At 49.7% G+C, this 16,721-nt stretch overlaps 3 protein-coding genes across 3 annotated transcripts, besides 4 other annotated features; 1 reads left to right on the top strand and 2 right to left on the bottom strand.

Annotated features, from left to right (window-relative positions):
- Positions 1-1,110: 1,110 nt before the first annotated feature.
- Positions 1,111-1,708, bottom strand: FPSE_01411 (uncharacterized protein; the record flags this gene model as incomplete). Its single annotated transcript, XM_009254531.1, has 4 exons — positions 1,111-1,226; positions 1,278-1,320; positions 1,381-1,448; positions 1,546-1,708. 4 exons carry the CDS (start codon positions 1,706-1,708, stop codon positions 1,111-1,113), a joined length of 390 nt encoding a protein of 129 aa, XP_009252806.1.
- A 1,319-nt stretch (positions 1,709-3,027) lies between these two features.
- Positions 3,028-4,460, top strand: FPSE_01412 (uncharacterized protein; the record flags this gene model as incomplete). Its single annotated transcript, XM_009254532.1, has 4 exons — positions 3,028-3,182; positions 3,242-3,283; positions 3,337-3,435; positions 3,491-4,460. 4 exons carry the CDS (start codon positions 3,028-3,030, stop codon positions 4,458-4,460), a joined length of 1,266 nt encoding a protein of 421 aa, XP_009252807.1.
- A 531-nt stretch (positions 4,461-4,991) lies between these two features.
- Positions 4,992-5,026: a microsatellite.
- Positions 5,027-5,866: 840 nt separating this feature from the next.
- On the bottom strand, positions 5,867-7,285 carry FPSE_01413 (uncharacterized protein; the record flags this gene model as incomplete). The annotated part of the gene is made up of 1 exon (XM_009254533.1): positions 5,867-7,285. One exon carries the CDS (start codon positions 7,283-7,285, stop codon positions 5,867-5,869), a length of 1,419 nt encoding a protein of 472 aa, XP_009252808.1.
- A 1,176-nt stretch (positions 7,286-8,461) lies between these two features.
- Positions 8,462-8,505: a microsatellite.
- A 741-nt stretch (positions 8,506-9,246) lies between these two features.
- Positions 9,247-9,286: a microsatellite.
- A 4,190-nt stretch (positions 9,287-13,476) lies between these two features.
- Positions 13,477-13,567: a microsatellite.
- The last annotated feature ends 3,154 nt before the right edge of the window (positions 13,568-16,721 follow it).

Genomic DNA, 16,721 nt, shown 5'->3' with positions numbered 1-16,721 from the left:
GGGGGGGGGGGGGGGGTATCATGATGGAGCCTACATACGCTGTGGAGACGATAAGAGACGCAAGAGACTTCGTTCCCATTGGACTCTCAGACTCTCCATCCCTGATACATATGCTCATGTTTAAATCGTGGCGGTCTTCATTAGCAATAGCGGTTGAGTCAGAACTATGAGCACTGGTCGGTCCGAATGCCAAAGACCACACTGTTGAATGGCCAGTCGATGAAGCATTGCTATTATAACTTTAGACGAGACCATTGCCTCTTCATATGTATTATCTGCTCAAGTATAGAAAGAATGTGCTATCACAACCTTTCGCAATCTGTAAGACGTCGGGTTGCCAACGACTGTAGACCCAAAACGGAATTGCTTTTTGGTTATGGACTCATGGTCGACGTCAAGGTTCCCGATCGCCCCCCGTCGCCCCATTTTGCTAGCTCCGGACCGGCAAGTGATCGGACGAGGAGGAGACCGGCTCATCTGGGTGGTCGGTGATTGGTGCCAGCAGTTGAGGATCACCATCCCAGGTGTCATTTGACGTGCAGTTCAAGGAAGTCAAGTGATGATAATATAAATTGAGAGACAATTAACAACAAAAACCCATTCATCCTCAAACGCCAGCATCCCCCAGAAAGTCAAATACAACAGCAATAAAAATGTGCCAGCAAGAAAACGAAATTTTGCGTAAAATACCCCAGAAATGAAATAAACCCCAGTACCCGCGAATCCAGGCCTTGTCTTGTCCCATCCAATTCCAAAAACCGATCCTCCCGTATGTGCCGGGTGCGGAGGTGATGAATGCTTTGCCATGTCTTGTGATACTCCATCAAAGCCAAACCCTGAAAGTGAGGCTGTCAAGTCGAACGACCGGGGACCCTGTCCCGAATTACTCCATCAAACAATGCCAATTTGTCGCACAGGCTGAAACAAGTGTGTGTTGGTCGACTCGTCTCGCCGCCTGGCGGGAGGAAAAGTGAAGAACCGTGGGAATCTTAACGCCGAGAGAAAAGTATAGTCGAATAGTGAAAAGAGACAACGTTCAATCGGGAATCTCGTGAGAAGGGAAACATCTATCGTAGCCTGGTCCGGGTATACGGTGTAATGCAGGGCGATTTAATGAGGAAGCATGTTCTTTGACTCGTCGTCGCTCAGAACGATCTCGTGCACGGGATCGCGGCGATTCTCGAGGGGAACATAGTCGCAGTCGATGTAAGACGGGAGGAAGATTTCTGCCTCATGTTAGTGCCTCAGACAATGAATCATGCTCGGTTTTAACATACCAGGGTTCCAGGCGAAACCTTGACTTGAAGAAAGGTAAGAGATCTACAGAAGTCAGTCAGTCAGTTGGATCAGATTGTACAATGTTTGAGTCCCAAGGCTTACCAGTCGAGGAGGACCCTCAGGATCGCCGATGTTAATGACAGTGCATTCTTGCTTAGAGAGAGAAGAGCCTAAAGCGAGGCTGAATTAGTACAAAGAAAAGGTCATGATAAGGCAGTCGCTTTGCAACGCCGGTCACGTTGTGCAGAGAATCAGGCTTCAACATACTCAGAAGACTCGGGCGGCGGCTATGAAGGGCCTTGAGTTTGCCAGCTGACGGCGGGGACGACGAGGGTGATGTACCGTAAGGGCTGTTGGTAGAAGAGCCGGTGCCCTTATGAAACGGGCGGGTGGCCGAGGGGCCGGCGGGGATGGCAATAGAGGACGACATTATTACAATGACTGAGGTTGAGTTGAGTTGCAAGAGATCCCAAGATGAAACGAGGGGTACAGGTTTGGTATCTGCGGTATTGGCGTGGGACGGGCGTCGGCCAAGTCGTCGATGGCAGGGCGAGGAGGAGAGCAGATGACTATGTCGAGGGGTGGAATGACGCAACGGAAAGACGTCGGATGGTGAAAGTATAGTCTAAAGGACGTTAAGAAAGGTTTGTAGAGGACTGGGTTTGTGGGAGGACAAATGCACAAGGGGAAGAAGTGAGTAAGGAAAAAAAGAAGTTGAGTTTGTTAGAGGTTAAACAAGTCAGGGTAGCAGAACGTAGTAGGTATGTGGTTTCATACAGTCCAGTGTGACTGAACTGACTCCTCGGCCGCCGGCCAGTGAATCACTGCCGCATCATCCCGTGGATGAGCGACCTGATCCGACCCAGATAAGCCACAGTACAAGAAGGTACTTGGTCTTACATGAAACTGTGCAGGGGAAATACATGTTCACAGTGCAGATGCAGATGAAGGACATGGCAAAACACCAGACACTTTATCGCGAGTTCCAAACCAAATGCTCAAAGGTAATATTTTCCATTCTACAGAACCATTCGTGTCGTCTGCATATACATCGCGGGGCCGTCTTATCATAACCATCTCACCAACTAATGCCCATGAGACGACGGATACCTCACCGCAATACCCGCCATCTATCAACGTTAGACTGATTCAAGCTCAGCCGCTAAGCCATTCCCCAGCTTCAAGAGCCTCAGAAGGGTCAAGTGCCAAAGTACAGCGGCACGGCGCCTACTGTATCTCTCGTGTACCATACCAGCCCCCACTAACACCAAAGAAACAGTCCCCTCAGGGTCCCCACGGGCGTCCTTGTGAAGGCAGATCCCCCCATCGAATCAGCCAATCTGGTTCACTGAAGCAATTGGAGCCTTGCAGCTGCTGCAAGCTTGTAACTCTGCTCCGCCCTGCCTGGAAGGTCAAATCGTGGACCAATCAAGGTTACTTTGTGGTGGATCCTCACTGGCCTCATTGTTCTGTGCTTTGACGCAGTGAAGTCACGTGCAGCTACGGCGAGCCTTTTGGATGACTAAGGACACCATCGCGCTAGCTTACCTTAGCTACCATCGTCGTCGTCGTCGTTGCTGGCGCCTGGCATCATCTCGAAGCAGCTCATCACTCCCTCAACCATCAAAACAACAATCAAGCTGTGCACTCCCTGAAGACAATCGTTTACGAAATAATACGCTCATATTAGACTATACCGATATTCTTTGAGTCTTATCCGCAAACCCTCAGAACAACAAAAGCGCAAAGATGGGTGACGTCGCTGTCGAAAACCCAGCAAACCAAGTGGCGCCTCACAAGAGGGCCGCGCACTCAGCCATTCCCACCATTGACAACTTCGAGGGTGTGTCGACCGATGGAGGAGACGATTACGCGAACCTGAAGAAGCTTCAGAGGCAACTAGAGTACGATATCCTGGTCCCAGACATCGTAAAGTGGCGGGGAACTGATAGCTTTGGTATAGGTACATTCAGTTGCAAGAAGAGTACATCAAAGATGAGCAAAGGTAATTCGTTGGAAAGAGTCTCGGCTTAATCGCAGCGTGCTAATTGCGTGCAGGAGTCTCAAACGCGAGCTGGTGCGAGCCCAAGAAGAGATCAAGCGAATCCAAAGTGTCCCACTAGTGATCGGGCAGTTTATGGAGGCCATTGATCAAAAGTATGCTTCTCTCCGCAATCATTCATCAACACTAGCTAACCAGCATTTACCAAAGTACCGGAATAGTTCAGTCCAGCACTGGCAGTAACTATGTCGTCCGAATTCTTTCCACCCTAGACCGCGAGAAGCTCAAGGCTTCATCCTCGGTCGCCCTCCACCGACATTCCAACGCCCTCGTCGACATCCTCCCTCCCGAGGCCGATTCCTCCATTGCCATGCTTGGCGCAGACGAGAAGCCCGATGTGACATACGCCGATGTCGGTGGTCTGGACATGCAGAAACAGGAGATCCGTGAAGCTGTTGAATTGCCCTTGACACACTTCGACCTTTACAAGCAGATCGGTATCGACCCTCCTCGCGGTGTTCTTTTGTACGGTCCTCCCGGTACCGGCAAGACTATGCTAGTCAAAGCTGTCGCCAACTCGACCACCGCCAACTTCATCCGAGTTGTTGGTTCTGAGTTCGTCCAGAAATACCTGGGTGAGGGTCCCCGAATGGTCCGAGATGTTTTCCGTATGGCTCGCGAAAACTCCCCCGCCATCATCTTCATCGACGAGATCGACGCCATCGCCACCAAACGGTTCGATGCTCAAACTGGTGCCGACAGAGAAGTCCAGCGTATTCTGCTTGAGCTACTCAACCAGATGGATGGTTTCGACCAGACTGCTAACGTCAAGGTCATCATGGCCACCAACCGAGCCGATACTCTGGACCCTGCCCTCCTCCGACCCGGACGTCTCGACCGAAAGATCGAATTCCCCTCGCTACGAGACCGTCGTGAACGTCGTCTCATCTTCTCCACCATTGCCAGCAAGATGAGTCTGGCTCCCGAGGTTGACCTCGACTCTTTGATCGTCCGAAACGATCCTCTGTCCGGCGCGGTTATCGCTGCTATTATGCAGGAGGCAGGTCTCCGTGCCGTCCGTAAAAACCGATACAACATCATCCAGACCGATCTCGAGGACGCCTACTCAAGCCAGGTCAAGGGAACAGGCGAAGAGAACAAGTTCGACTTCTACAAATAAATCAAATCGGTCGTCATTTCCGCTTTACAAGCTCGCATATGTCAACCACACTGTATTACATACTCGAACTTTTGGGCCAAGGGGATACGGAGGGGATAAGACCATACCAATAGGGATGGCCAAGGGTTTGAGAAGCTAGAGAAGCTAGACTAGGATTAATCAACGTGCTGATTTGACACCAGCGATAACAACATTCCTGTTCCAAGAGTCTGTGGTTTGATTTCAGCTGTGATATGCTGGCTTGCATAAGCGGTAGACTACACAAGCCTATATAGACCTATCTAGCACCTCACGAGCATCCAATACTGTGTGAGATCAACTGAGGACACCGTCAAATTATGTGTACACTCGAAGCAAGCTTGACTATCTCGCAGTTGTTGTTTGACTAGAGTGGTTTCTTCCGGCTCGAATACGCGCGTGGTACAGGCGTCCTCCCTAGATCTCCCCTCCTTCGTTAGTTCGTCACTTTAGAATCCTTCACATGTAAGACAACCATCAACCATGACACATAAACAGGTATAAGAAAGTGCTTTTCATTTCGTTTCATTTCGTTCCATGCCATCTCAGCATTCCATGTCTAATATTGCGCTCAAAAAAAAGAAATCTATATGAACGTAAAAAGCATTTCCATCTCCGTAGAGAAGCCACAGACAAGTACAGATAAAGAACCAACAATAAAATACATATGTTTTCCCTTGACTCCATCAATCCTTACCATCTTTTCGTTTTTGTTTTCCTATTCGCTACCAGTCTATTTTGATCCACTTGTTCCTCTGAGAATTCCTCGTCCTGACGGGATCTCTGTACACCATAGCAGAAGAACCGAACAAACAATCAACACGCTTAAAAATGTAGGGGGTAATCAGATACCCGGCCAAGAAGATGCCAGGTGAGAAACGCCGTGGAGCCCTTCCAAAGGCGAAAAATGTAAGAATACAGTTGCAAGAGGTTCTTGGCAGCATCGACTACCAGGGTATATCTTCCGGTGTGGCGGAAGGCGAAGGCACCGCAACCAAGAAACCTCAAGCATTGGTGGTAAAAGGGAAAGAAAGTGTGGTAGGAACCTGGAGGTCCCAAAAGACTGCAGCCATCGATTTGAACCATTGCTTCGTTCAGTTATTAACCATTGGCTATGACCATGGCTCTCGGATATAAGCTTGTGTATGTAGTCATACTCATGTAAGAATCATCGTGCAAGAAAAAGAGGAGCCGAGCGTTGGCCGACTCGAGATTATTGGTGCAGGCAGGTAGAGTAATATCGATAAGGCTGGGTACATCTGCAACAACCCAGGTCATCCCAGTAAGGCAGGTAGGCTGATAGAGAACATTGACTCAAGACAATGACTTGCGGATGTGCCCAAGCAGAAAAAAACGTATAGAGCATGCCAATAGGCACAAGAAGCTCATTACGAGCTCAAAGTAACGCCGACTTCAAAAAGCAGGTGAACAAAACGTCGGTGTAGCTCGATAAAGATATCAGGCTGTCCAACAATCTCCGCGAGACCGCGGGCTTTAGGGGCCGAGGCACCAGGTCCGCCACCCATGCGTCGGGTGAATCCGCTACCACCTGTCAGAAAGCTGCTGCCATTGCGATCTGTACCTCCAGAGGATTCAACAGGCGGATGTGGAGGTGCATAGCCACCCCCATAGATGCTGCTACCAATAGGAGAGTTCTCGGCCGCTCGCTCGGCCTCAGCCTCAGCCAGTTGCTGAATCCATGTAGCAAAGTCACGGAACGCTGTCGAGACCACGGCAAATGTCTTCATGGCCAAGCGTTCTCGGTGAGTACTTAACGCCAAGAAGGCATAAACTCGCTTATGGCCACGTGCGTGTACATCAGGAATACGGAAGATGTAAGCCGTCGTGTAACCGGCGTTGGCGTCGCCGAAAAAGATGGGGCCGCCTGTGACAGCCGAGCCGGCGCTCTGTGTTGTAACAAAGGCCGGGGAAGTAGTCATAACGGGCGAGGTGGGGTTTGCTGTTGAAGGAGCCCGAGGCAAAGTTTCGAAGGACAGAGTGCGCAAGCAAGAAGCACGAATTAGGGAGAAAGAGTCGGGTAGGACCGGGGCGTGTGTAGATGTGTAGTCGACATAATGAAGGTGGAAGGGGGTCCGTTCGGCCGCGGCCGAATTGCCTGTACCACCACTTTTGCTTGATCGCGAAGTGTTGCGTGAGCTGACTGAGGGTGTCACTCTATGACGAGGAGCCCGAGGGTCTTCGTCCCGCTCCCCATCCGTATCGCTCGAGGTTTGCGAATTGGGAGGCGAGGCCTGGCCTGAAGCACCAAAAACCCGTTCTGCAGGCGCACGCGTGCGCAACGTTGGCCCACGGGCGTTGTTTGCCAGTTGAGGACTATTTGCACCCGCCTGCTGTCGCGGCAAGGTCATTGCGCAGTTATCGCAAGGCCCTTGCTTCTTCGTGACCGTCTCATCGTAAGTTCTTCGGAAACTTGAATCGCGGCGCGGGTGAGGAGGGGCTGGTCGAGGGCTTTCGGGAGGTGTATCGATTGCACTGGCGTTTGCGCCAGTATTCGAGCTGGAGTTTCGCAATAGCTTTGCGCGTTGCGCCTGAGCATCTTGTTCAGAAGCCGGGACCGAAGTGCTCCGAGAAAGGTCGAGGTTCTTTAAAGCTTCGTTGAGAGCGGTCGAGGAAGCATGCGGGCTGGTTCGCGGTCGGTCATCGGCAGTTTCTGCGCCGTCTTCAAAGCATACGGTGCATGATGCTGGTAGGCCCTCAGTGACCATCAAAGGGGTCGGGCCATGAAGGTCGCAGTAATGAGCAAGGCATAGCTGGAAAGAATGCATTAGTGATTGCGTGTTGCGCATTTGAGCGAGGTAGCGGGCGCAAGAGCAAAAGGCTGTGAAGGATGGGATAAAGCACAAGCTGTAAAAGAGGAATTGATCATAGCAACAAAGAGACGGATATTAAAGTGTATATCATCTCAGAGCCCATGACGTTGTGGGACAGGGATACATGAGCATGAATGGATAAATAGACTTCGGAGTAGGATGGTTGCAAGGGGGCACCCATGGGAGACATGGTATTATAGAACAAAGCGAATGTGGCATATCTCAGTGTCTTGATGAAGCTTGTTTTGGTTACCCTCTCCTCTTTCCTATCGGCAACGGGCCGTTGATGGGGTCATGGGGCTGAGGGATGGAAGTGATGTGGCACTCGGTGAGTTGGGATTCCAGAGCGAAGCATTATGGTTGCCCAAGGTATTGCCATTGCCAGCGCCATATCGAGGGCAGGACAGTCATAATCGAGCGGTGAAGCGGTGTGGATGTATGCGCAGTATGTGTGCGCCTGTGTATTGTTCGTGCCCAGCCAAGGGTGTGTACAGACAAGTCTGGGTGCGTGGGCTGTGGGATGGGACGAGACGAGACGAGATGAAAGGGCAGGCAAGCAGGCAGGTAGAATAGGGTGTGTGAAAGCGCATGTCAGACAGATAGCGGGCGGCTCGGGGGCCATTAGGAGGTACGGCAGACGGGCCGTCAACGGAAAGCAGCCAGGCAGCGAGGGTGTGGAAAGGGAAAAGGATGTGAGGATAAAGCCAAGGAGGATAAAAGCAAGGTAAGGAAGGTTCAGAGCAACGTGAAGAAGTAACGTCGATGAGAGACAAGAAAAGACATGGTTGCCATGGGATGGGATAAAACTTTGACATATGATAGAAAAAAAGGTGTGTGTACGGGGTCATGGTTGGTAATATCCAGATCTTGGAAAAGGTACCAGAAATGTCTAGACCCAACAGGACGGACAATGCCGATAGCAAAGGCAAACTGATACCAATGCGCAAAGAGACAAAGGCCGAAGGAGGAAAGCAATTATGGTTGACAGGGATATTCTGAGACAAGATGTCGACCATGTGAAGTGAATGCATGGCGTGTGATGCCCTCGTTGACCAGGGCGTCGGTTGAACAGGAACGTGGAGGGCGGAGGAAGCAGCGCGGAGGGTGGAGGGTGCGACGTCGGACGTGGCAGGAATTGGCATGTGGTTGTACAGACAAGCAGGCAAGACAAAGCAAAGCAAAGACAAGACAAGACATGGAGATTTGACTGAGATGATAGAAGTTTGTGTTGTACACTTACAATGTATGTCATGACGTATCGTCTCAGAATCGAATCGCGGCAGAGGAACGAACAAGAGCGCTGTTGAATCGAGGCTGCGAAACGCTGCACAAGGAACGGCGAAGGGGGGCCGGAGAGATGTGAGCTTGACTTTAAGCTGAAGCTGTTTCGGAGCGATGCGGCAATAGAAGAATAGCAACACGGTAGAGTCGTCGGAAGCGAAACGTGCAGGGCGAGCAGGGGCCGGATCGTCGAGGGCGTAGGGCAGACAAGTGCTGTTGTGCGATATGGTGGGTGCAGCGAAGTGCAATGCAGGTCGGCTACAGCTGCGCAGTGCAGTAGGCTACAGTAGACGAGTAGCTTGTTGAAGAATCCGTTTCAATTGATATGGTCGAATGTTGGCGCCAGGGACTATCTTTATTAGAAAGCTGGAGGATGTTTGCTCTCGTAGCTCTTCTTGGCTCGAACCCGGTCAGGCCAGGGCAAGGTACCGTACAGCTGCTAGCTGCTAGTGCAATTGCTCCGGGCAGGATTGTCCAATAAAGAAAGTTAAAGCGAGCTCGTCCGTCAGTTAGGTAACGTATCTGGGCAGGTAGCCGATGAATAACTATATGAGACAAGACAAAACCTTGAGTTGCGAGGGTGAGATATGTAGAGTTCAGTCGCGAGAGAGGGGCGATTAGTAACGATTGGTGAGAGGAAGGCGGAAAGGCGCGGCTGCAGTGCAGTGCAGTGAAGTGAAGTAAATTGCAGTGCAGGTAGTATCGGGGAACGAACGGGAAGCCAAAAGATCGTATCGAGAATGAGGACGAGAAGGACGGCAATTGGAGGGGGTTCGACGGAAACGATCAAAAAAAGCGAACAAGGTTTAGTCCAAGGCCCGGGTAGGTTGAAGGAGATGACGATGCCTAGGAACTGGGTGCCACAAGAGAGTTGATGGTGACTTGAGGCCGTCCAAGTCATCAGCATTCACTGCGTAGAGTTGAATTGAACAGAGTTGAGCCGTTTCTTTCCTCTAAATTCAATCAATGGATATGGATGGATGGATGTCAACTTGAAGCTCGTGGCTTTGCTGTGGGGGTGGGCGTTTTTTAAGACAAGGCCCCTCGCGAACGAACCAGAGAAACCGTTTGAGGAAGGCATGGGATGGATATTTCAATGAACGGGATCCAATAGGACGCGGCAAGGGAACATGGGGGAGAAGAGAAAATGGGCTCCATTGCTTCCATGAGGTGGGTACAGTAACAGGCACAGGTGGAAAAGCCAAGCATTGACAACAATTGTGTGAGTGGATTCATCGACTCCAGTACGATGCAGGTCAAGTTGGATGAGTGAGTGCCGCCGCCCGGGCTTCTTTTTTTCTCTCTCTTTCTATTAGTGGCTGTTTATTAAGTCGACTTGGCTGCAGTTAGTCCGTCTAGGGTCCCAAGCAAGGCCCAGCGCGGCACCGGCACGTCGTCTTTAAATACCAAACTAACAACAATCAAACTTGGCCCCTGGTGCTAATAAACGTGCGAGTATCGGAGTGCTATACGTCCTGTGCGAAGATGACATGTTTGGGGCTACGAGCTTCGTCATATATCGAAGTCTATTAAGTCAGTTTCGAGTGTCTAATATTGGCAACCCAACCAAGTTTGCACCTCATGCTCGAGTCAACAACAGATGCATGATATGCAGCACAGCAGTTTCTTGAAAACCACAACTTGATAAATTTCAGGATGCGCTAGGCCAATCTTCCTAGTGTCCAACCATCACAAATGGAACTTACCCTTCTATGACGACGAACCTTCAATCTAGGTAAGCAGACAAACCGCTTTGATAATTTTCACCACAGGCCAAATTCCAAGGGAACAATTGCCTCAATGACAAACGATCGTGATGGTGATGGCCATTGCTCCCAAGATATGGACATGGTTAATATTCTCAGCTCCCTCTGTCTCTCTTTGCTTTTTGCTGCCTCATGACCCACTGAATTGCGGTTGACAATTATCAACACCAACAGCTACGGCAACTTTCCTACACACCAGCGGAAAACAATGCAACAAGGGTCTTCCAGTCCATTGAATAACCGATCTGCTGGTGGGTGGGTTCGCGGTCCGTTGCTTCAGCACTCGTCACAGAGACTAGTCTAGATGTTTACGACGAGAATAACATTTTATTAACCCTGTCACTTGTCCGTCAACTTCCCTTCTCAATCCTTCAACAAAGTCTCCCAGCACCGGTCCTGGATGAAATTATGTATGTGCCGTGGCTAGTGGAACCTGTTCCGCTCGACTAGTCCTGACTTAAACAAGACCAGACGGCGAGAATGGCCAATGAAGCAGATGCCAGTCATGTTTTCTCGGTTACGCCAAGGCTGGATATGTAAGCCATCCCGATGAGAGACTCTCAAGTCCAATATGATCTTTCTCTCGGTTAGCGAAAACCCTGTTTGTTCTCTAACAATCACTCCGAGTACAACACGATGGAAAAGAAACGGGAACGCGTTGAGGAGCAAAAGCCGAGCCTGCGTCGGGGCAGTTTCTAGAGAAAGTCTAGAGGATCAACTCATGAGGAGAATCCCGATGCTGAGGCACTTATGGAGAACCGATCCGATAAAAGACTCCACCATCGTGTGTGCACCAGCGTCAGTTGCAGTAACAAGGTCAGGGGGTCTTAGACGTTTTGTCGGAGAAAAGAGTTGTCCTCGGACTCTTGGTCTGACTGGGGGCGGTTTCCTAAGGACCGAGTTAGACGTGACTGCATCTGACCTGGAGCAGCTCGAGCGGGCAAACAAGCAAAGCTAGCACTCAACTCGAACGGTGACGAGGACCAATACTGAAGCTATTAATGATACTGTAACATCGCAATCTTCAGCGACGAAACGCAGAGTCAAGAGAGCCTATCAAACTACGGCCTCTAACCCAAATAGGGTCTGGGCGGCAGTCGATCACGGTCATTATGACAAGCACCTTTTGTAACAACACGAGAAGGATGTGTTCGCACAGACACGGACAGACGGTTATGCTGTGTTGCAGTGTTTCATTGCTCCGTCCGTGTGGCTTGATTAACTAACTAAAGGAGAAGAACAGAGCCGTTTACGCGGGGAACTCTAATCCTGAGGGATTGCGTTGACAGAGGTTTGTCTTGACAGCACCGATCAAGAGGTTAGGATGATAATCTCCACTTGAGAAAAACATCAAGACACAAATGCTGCTACAATTACATACCTCTGTACTCTGTACGTGAGGGGAATAGCACACTTGAGACAAATTGCCGTTGTTTTTTCGGCCTGTTCCACATTGTCTCCCTGGATGTCGCGTGCACGTTTACTCGAAGCAAGAGAACACAGCTCAAACACAGCACAATAATTGACTTGATCTGATTTGTCGTCTCGCTTCCGGAGCAGTGGATATTCCATCCGCTACCGAGAGCGGATACGACACAGGACATTATTTAGCCTATAAGGTGCGTAGTATTTTGGCAAAGTCAGGTTGGGTTTTACAGACTCTAGACTACCTCAGAGTAACAGTACCCTTGCGGCTTTTAGGCCGCCATTTGGGGCTCCGCTCACAAAAGGACTCACTCAAAATGACCCCGGAGCAAAGGCCAAGAGAACGGACGGGCGGGGCCAAACCAGGGGGGGCCGGTTTGTGACAGGTGTTCCAGAAGCCTTCGACGAAGAAACTATAGCCCCAGTAGAGGTGGGCCGGGTCGCCTCCCCCTGGTCAGGTCAAGACTCCAACGAGATCCTTCGTGAGTGACCCTGTGATGAAGACTTGGTTGTCATGTTTCGTTTTTGTGTTTCTGGACTTTCTTTTGCTGAAACTTGTCAGACAAGGAAGCGATACGTATGCGCAGAGACAACAACACCCCCCCTGTCGATGCCCTTTTAATTGCAACCCTCTCTTCCCTGGACAATCACACAAAAAAAAATACTTAGACACTGACCGACCTTACTTACCTGGAACAAGACCCGATGGTCACTTGTCAAAAGAAATCACCGGATATTGCCTTGCATTGCGGACGTTAAGATGAGCCCACGACACAGACAAACCGAAAACCCCCCTGGAGTCTGTCATGGTCAGGGTACAACAAATACCCAAACAAGTAGGTCCCACGATGTTCATCCCTGCACCCACGCGGAGAATGGCATGTGTTTGACAACTGCAGCCCTTGAAAGGGCGCGGGCAGGTCAGTTCTACCAGGATTGCAATGTCAGAGATGTTTTCACGTGTATCTAATCTACATAGTATAGCATCGTTTTGTCGGCCTATCGTATAACAGTCAATTACATTGCTTCCCTTGGAGTCCGGAGGTCGCGAGGGGGACCCTTTTAGCTAACCAATGCTAGTAAAGATCCGTTGCTCTTGGCGATTGTCCAGTATCAACATCGCGTTGCAGATCAGTGCTTTAGATCGCCAATACATGACATATGCAGATTCTGTATGTGGCCGTGCCTTACAGTAAAACGCTGCCACATCACCCGCAGGAAATAACCTGCAAAGAAGAGGAATTCTGGTACCTCGGTCTAGTGTATCTATAGCCGACGGACCAACCAAGCAGCGTACCGACAGCCCGACATCTGCAACCTCGATATTGCACATTCACTAGCGAATCATATTAACCCGATTGAATATGCTTGTTAATTGATATCTATACAGAGCGAAATCAATACATACTGAAAACCCGCGGCGAAAATAGAAGACTTGTTCAATACTGCGCATCTCAATTGAGGAGTAAGAACTTAATGTCCAGCTCAGTTCGGCTCGGCGCGTTCCCTTTGACGATCTTTGGATATTTCAACGCCCTCTTCAGAGCGCCGTCGTTATCTGGATCCAACGTAGAACACCGTTCTCACAAGGTGAACGGACACTGGGCTATTATCTCCCATGCGCGTTTCTTAAACACCGCTCACTGACTTCTGCAGTCTAGTCCGTGACGATCACTTGACCGCCCTGGTTCCACGTCCTTTGCTGTCCTCTCTTCCCTCTCCTCTCCTCTCCTCTCCTCTCCTCTCCTCTCCTCTCCTCTCCTCTCCTCTCCTTCCCTCTCCGCTCGGTGCTTCTGTTGTGATAAGTCACCATGTGAATCCCACTACTCTAGAGATTCCGAGATATATTCGATAACTAGGAGCTGAGTCCTGAGTCTCGGGTGCTCCGGCTGATGTTCACGAGGGAGGCCCAGAAGTGGCCATGAACCTGGAGAGAAAAAAGCAATTCTTGGTGTACATACTTCTCAGCTTTGCACACCCCCGCAATGGGTGTGGGCGTGTCAGCTTCCTCCAAGATCGTTATGTACGTGAATCTCTAGGGCCTTGAGTCGGTCCCGAAAGGTTGTTGGTGGTGATGCAGGACGCACAATGCCGTTGCTATCCCTTGAGCTTGTCGATATGGGCCTGGAACAAGTGGATTATTCTGCTAGTAACCTCGTGCCATGCATAGATTTTCGTTCCTTCCTATATCTGCATGGTGGGTTCTCGCTGCCGGACTCCGTCTTGCAGAGGGAAAGAATGGTATGTTTCAACGTTGCTTGTTGGCGTTGTCGTCTCTTTCCTCCCAACTATCACATCTACAACCTGATCCGTTCGGCCGGGATCGATCTGCCAGATGCTCGACGAAGATGTCTGGTATGAACCTCCTGCCAAGACCTGACAGGTCGGTTTCTGCGTGTCTCAAGCACTAGAATCGTTCGATATGACGATCAGACACGAGACATTGACATTGCATTGTTGTGTTCAGTTCTCGAGGCCCAACATCCCAATGTGGCAATTCTCATAGCTCTATGTAGACTAGATCTGCAGATCTTCTTCGATCGAGCCTTGTTCTGAATCTCAGATCGTGGTTCAGCGTGATAGCATTTTAGGCTAGGCTTTGGAGCTGTTACACCTAGTGGGAGATCACCAATGTCTCAAGGGGAGCCAGTCTTTGCCGTTGGCATAACACTGAGTCTGGATGCGAGTTGACGTCTTGAACAGGCGAGTACACACACCTCGTGTATATCTAAACGGTCGTCCATTGTGAAATGTAGGGGTGCACGAGATCACGATATCAGACATTTCTTCAAAACAAAACCTGCGACATCTCACTCACTTGCTAAGAGCATATTGACGATATCACAAGACCACATATATCGCTACGGGTGATGCTAGAAGTCAAGCAGTTGTATTAATTAAGCTATTGTGTTGGAACACCAGGTCATTGTATTTTAAGAGCTACTCTTTGTTTTGTGATGAACCGGAAGTGAGTGAGCAAATATGTCAGAATAGTTCCTGCCCCGACATCGTCTCTGAGTAATGAGCCATGAGTAATGAGGCTTGACCCAGTTACATCTGTCATTTATGATATTTTACTTCAGTAAGCGACCAAGTCTCACTGAGGCTTAATGGTTCACAGCTCAACCAATATAAAACTGCGCGGAGCTTTTCCGGAACTGGGCGTCAGGCAGTTGTCAAGAACGGCGATCAAAGGTGTCACGGGGTTGAAGGGATATGGTCATCAAAGACAGTGTACACGGTGAGTGTTCTGTCAAAAGATGCGTTTATGTGACTATCTATGTTGGCGAGTTGGCAAGAGATCTTTCCCTGTATTGGCTGTCATGTTAGTCTTCCTACCACAGCATACCTAAGTAAGACTTGACAAGTTACTTTGGTCAGCCCTATCAATAACCGCAAACTCGGAGTTCCGTATGACTGTATTTGGCATTGGTTCGTCGATGGTGCTTGTTAATTCACGACCGGTGCCGAATTGAGACTATCCTTAATGCTAGCCTGAGCTTGGCCTTGACTATGTGTTGACGGACTCCTAGAAGGTTTCGACCGTAGTTCGATGTCTAGTCGTTCCGATACCGTATTATGGATAGTTTGTTGGCAACATTTGAGAGAAGGTAGAAGGACATGCATAGTATTTATCGAGGATGAGGATAATGCAATGGCTCATGACGATAGTTCATCTAGGTACTTGTCAGAATCAATACCTTAGGTGAGACGACAAAGAAGTTGGACACCTTGGGTCCTATGCCGTGAGAATCAATTTCATTATTATAGATATGGTTATACTGGCTACTAAATCTTTAACTACTATCTAGATGTATAGTAAGCATCCGTACATAGCATATGTGTAAAAATGTAGATTGAGGGTTGGAAGTTAGGTCACTGTCGATAGGTCTAGGGTAGCCCAGAGCCGCAAGTTGTACAAATATCACCACTTTATTGGAGAATGGGATTGGGTCCCCCGTAAAAAGACCCTGTTGATCCTCGTCCACTGCTTGCGTGTTTGGCCCCGGTAGCTCATGCCAGCCTTTGGTCAGTACCGTGGGGATTTGTGGATAAAGTGAGCAGCAGACTGAAAATGAAACCCTGGCGATGTTTTGTCCGTTTGACCACGGCTCAATTCGAGGTCAACAAGATAGTGAGAAGTACCAGTGTTTGAGCAAAAATTGAAGTTATTTATTGTGTGGCAGAGCAATCTATGTTCAGCTGTTTATTCGTAGCAAGAAACCGCCTCACTCTTGTTCAGCCGCTGACATGTTCCCGATAAGTTACATGTCGATTCCAGTGACTAGGTATCAGCTGAGTTGACAATTTTCATGTCCGGGCAGGGTCCCCTCCATCAGGTAGCCTTGGCCACCATAAGCCGGGGGTAGTAAATACACAAAGCGGGATACATGTGTCGATATGATAGCAATATTGCTTCCCGTCTTTGAGTCCATCTTTGCTCTCCCCCCAACAATTGCTATTGCCTTGATACAGTTGCCTTTTGAGGCCCCGCCGCTGACCATGGCAAGGCGAACCATCTCCACAGCCATCGCCTAAATCCTGGCGCATACAATGGACTATCACCGCTATCTGGCCAGTGTTTGGCTGGCTCTCGGCAGCCGGTGGACCCTAATCCCCCCCACGGGATGCAGCTCGGCAGCGATGGGTCGGATCTGTGTTGGCACGTTGAATGGAATGATTGGTCGTTGATTCGCGTTTCAATTCAGCCTTGTCAAGTTGATAACATGGACGATAACGCCTTGACGAGAGTGACTCAATGGATAAGCGAAGTATTGACCGAGATCTGTATCAGGATACGGAGCAAGCTCAGCTAAAGGTGGTGGGATTGTTGATTTTACGGATAGATTGCTTGGGATGGGAGCAAATAGTTATCAACACCTTTCTAGCAACCACTCTTGTTAGATTCCTAACGGCTCCATCAAAGACCCCCCCCCCCC

The sequence above is a fragment of the Fusarium pseudograminearum genome, chromosome 3 (assembly GCF_000303195.2).
Source record: "Fusarium pseudograminearum CS3096 chromosome 3, whole genome shotgun sequence".
NCBI classification, from domain to species: domain Eukaryota; kingdom Fungi; phylum Ascomycota; class Sordariomycetes; order Hypocreales; family Nectriaceae; genus Fusarium; species Fusarium pseudograminearum.
Note: the sequence above shows the minus strand (reverse complement) of the source record. Positions and strands in the feature narration are given on the sequence as shown.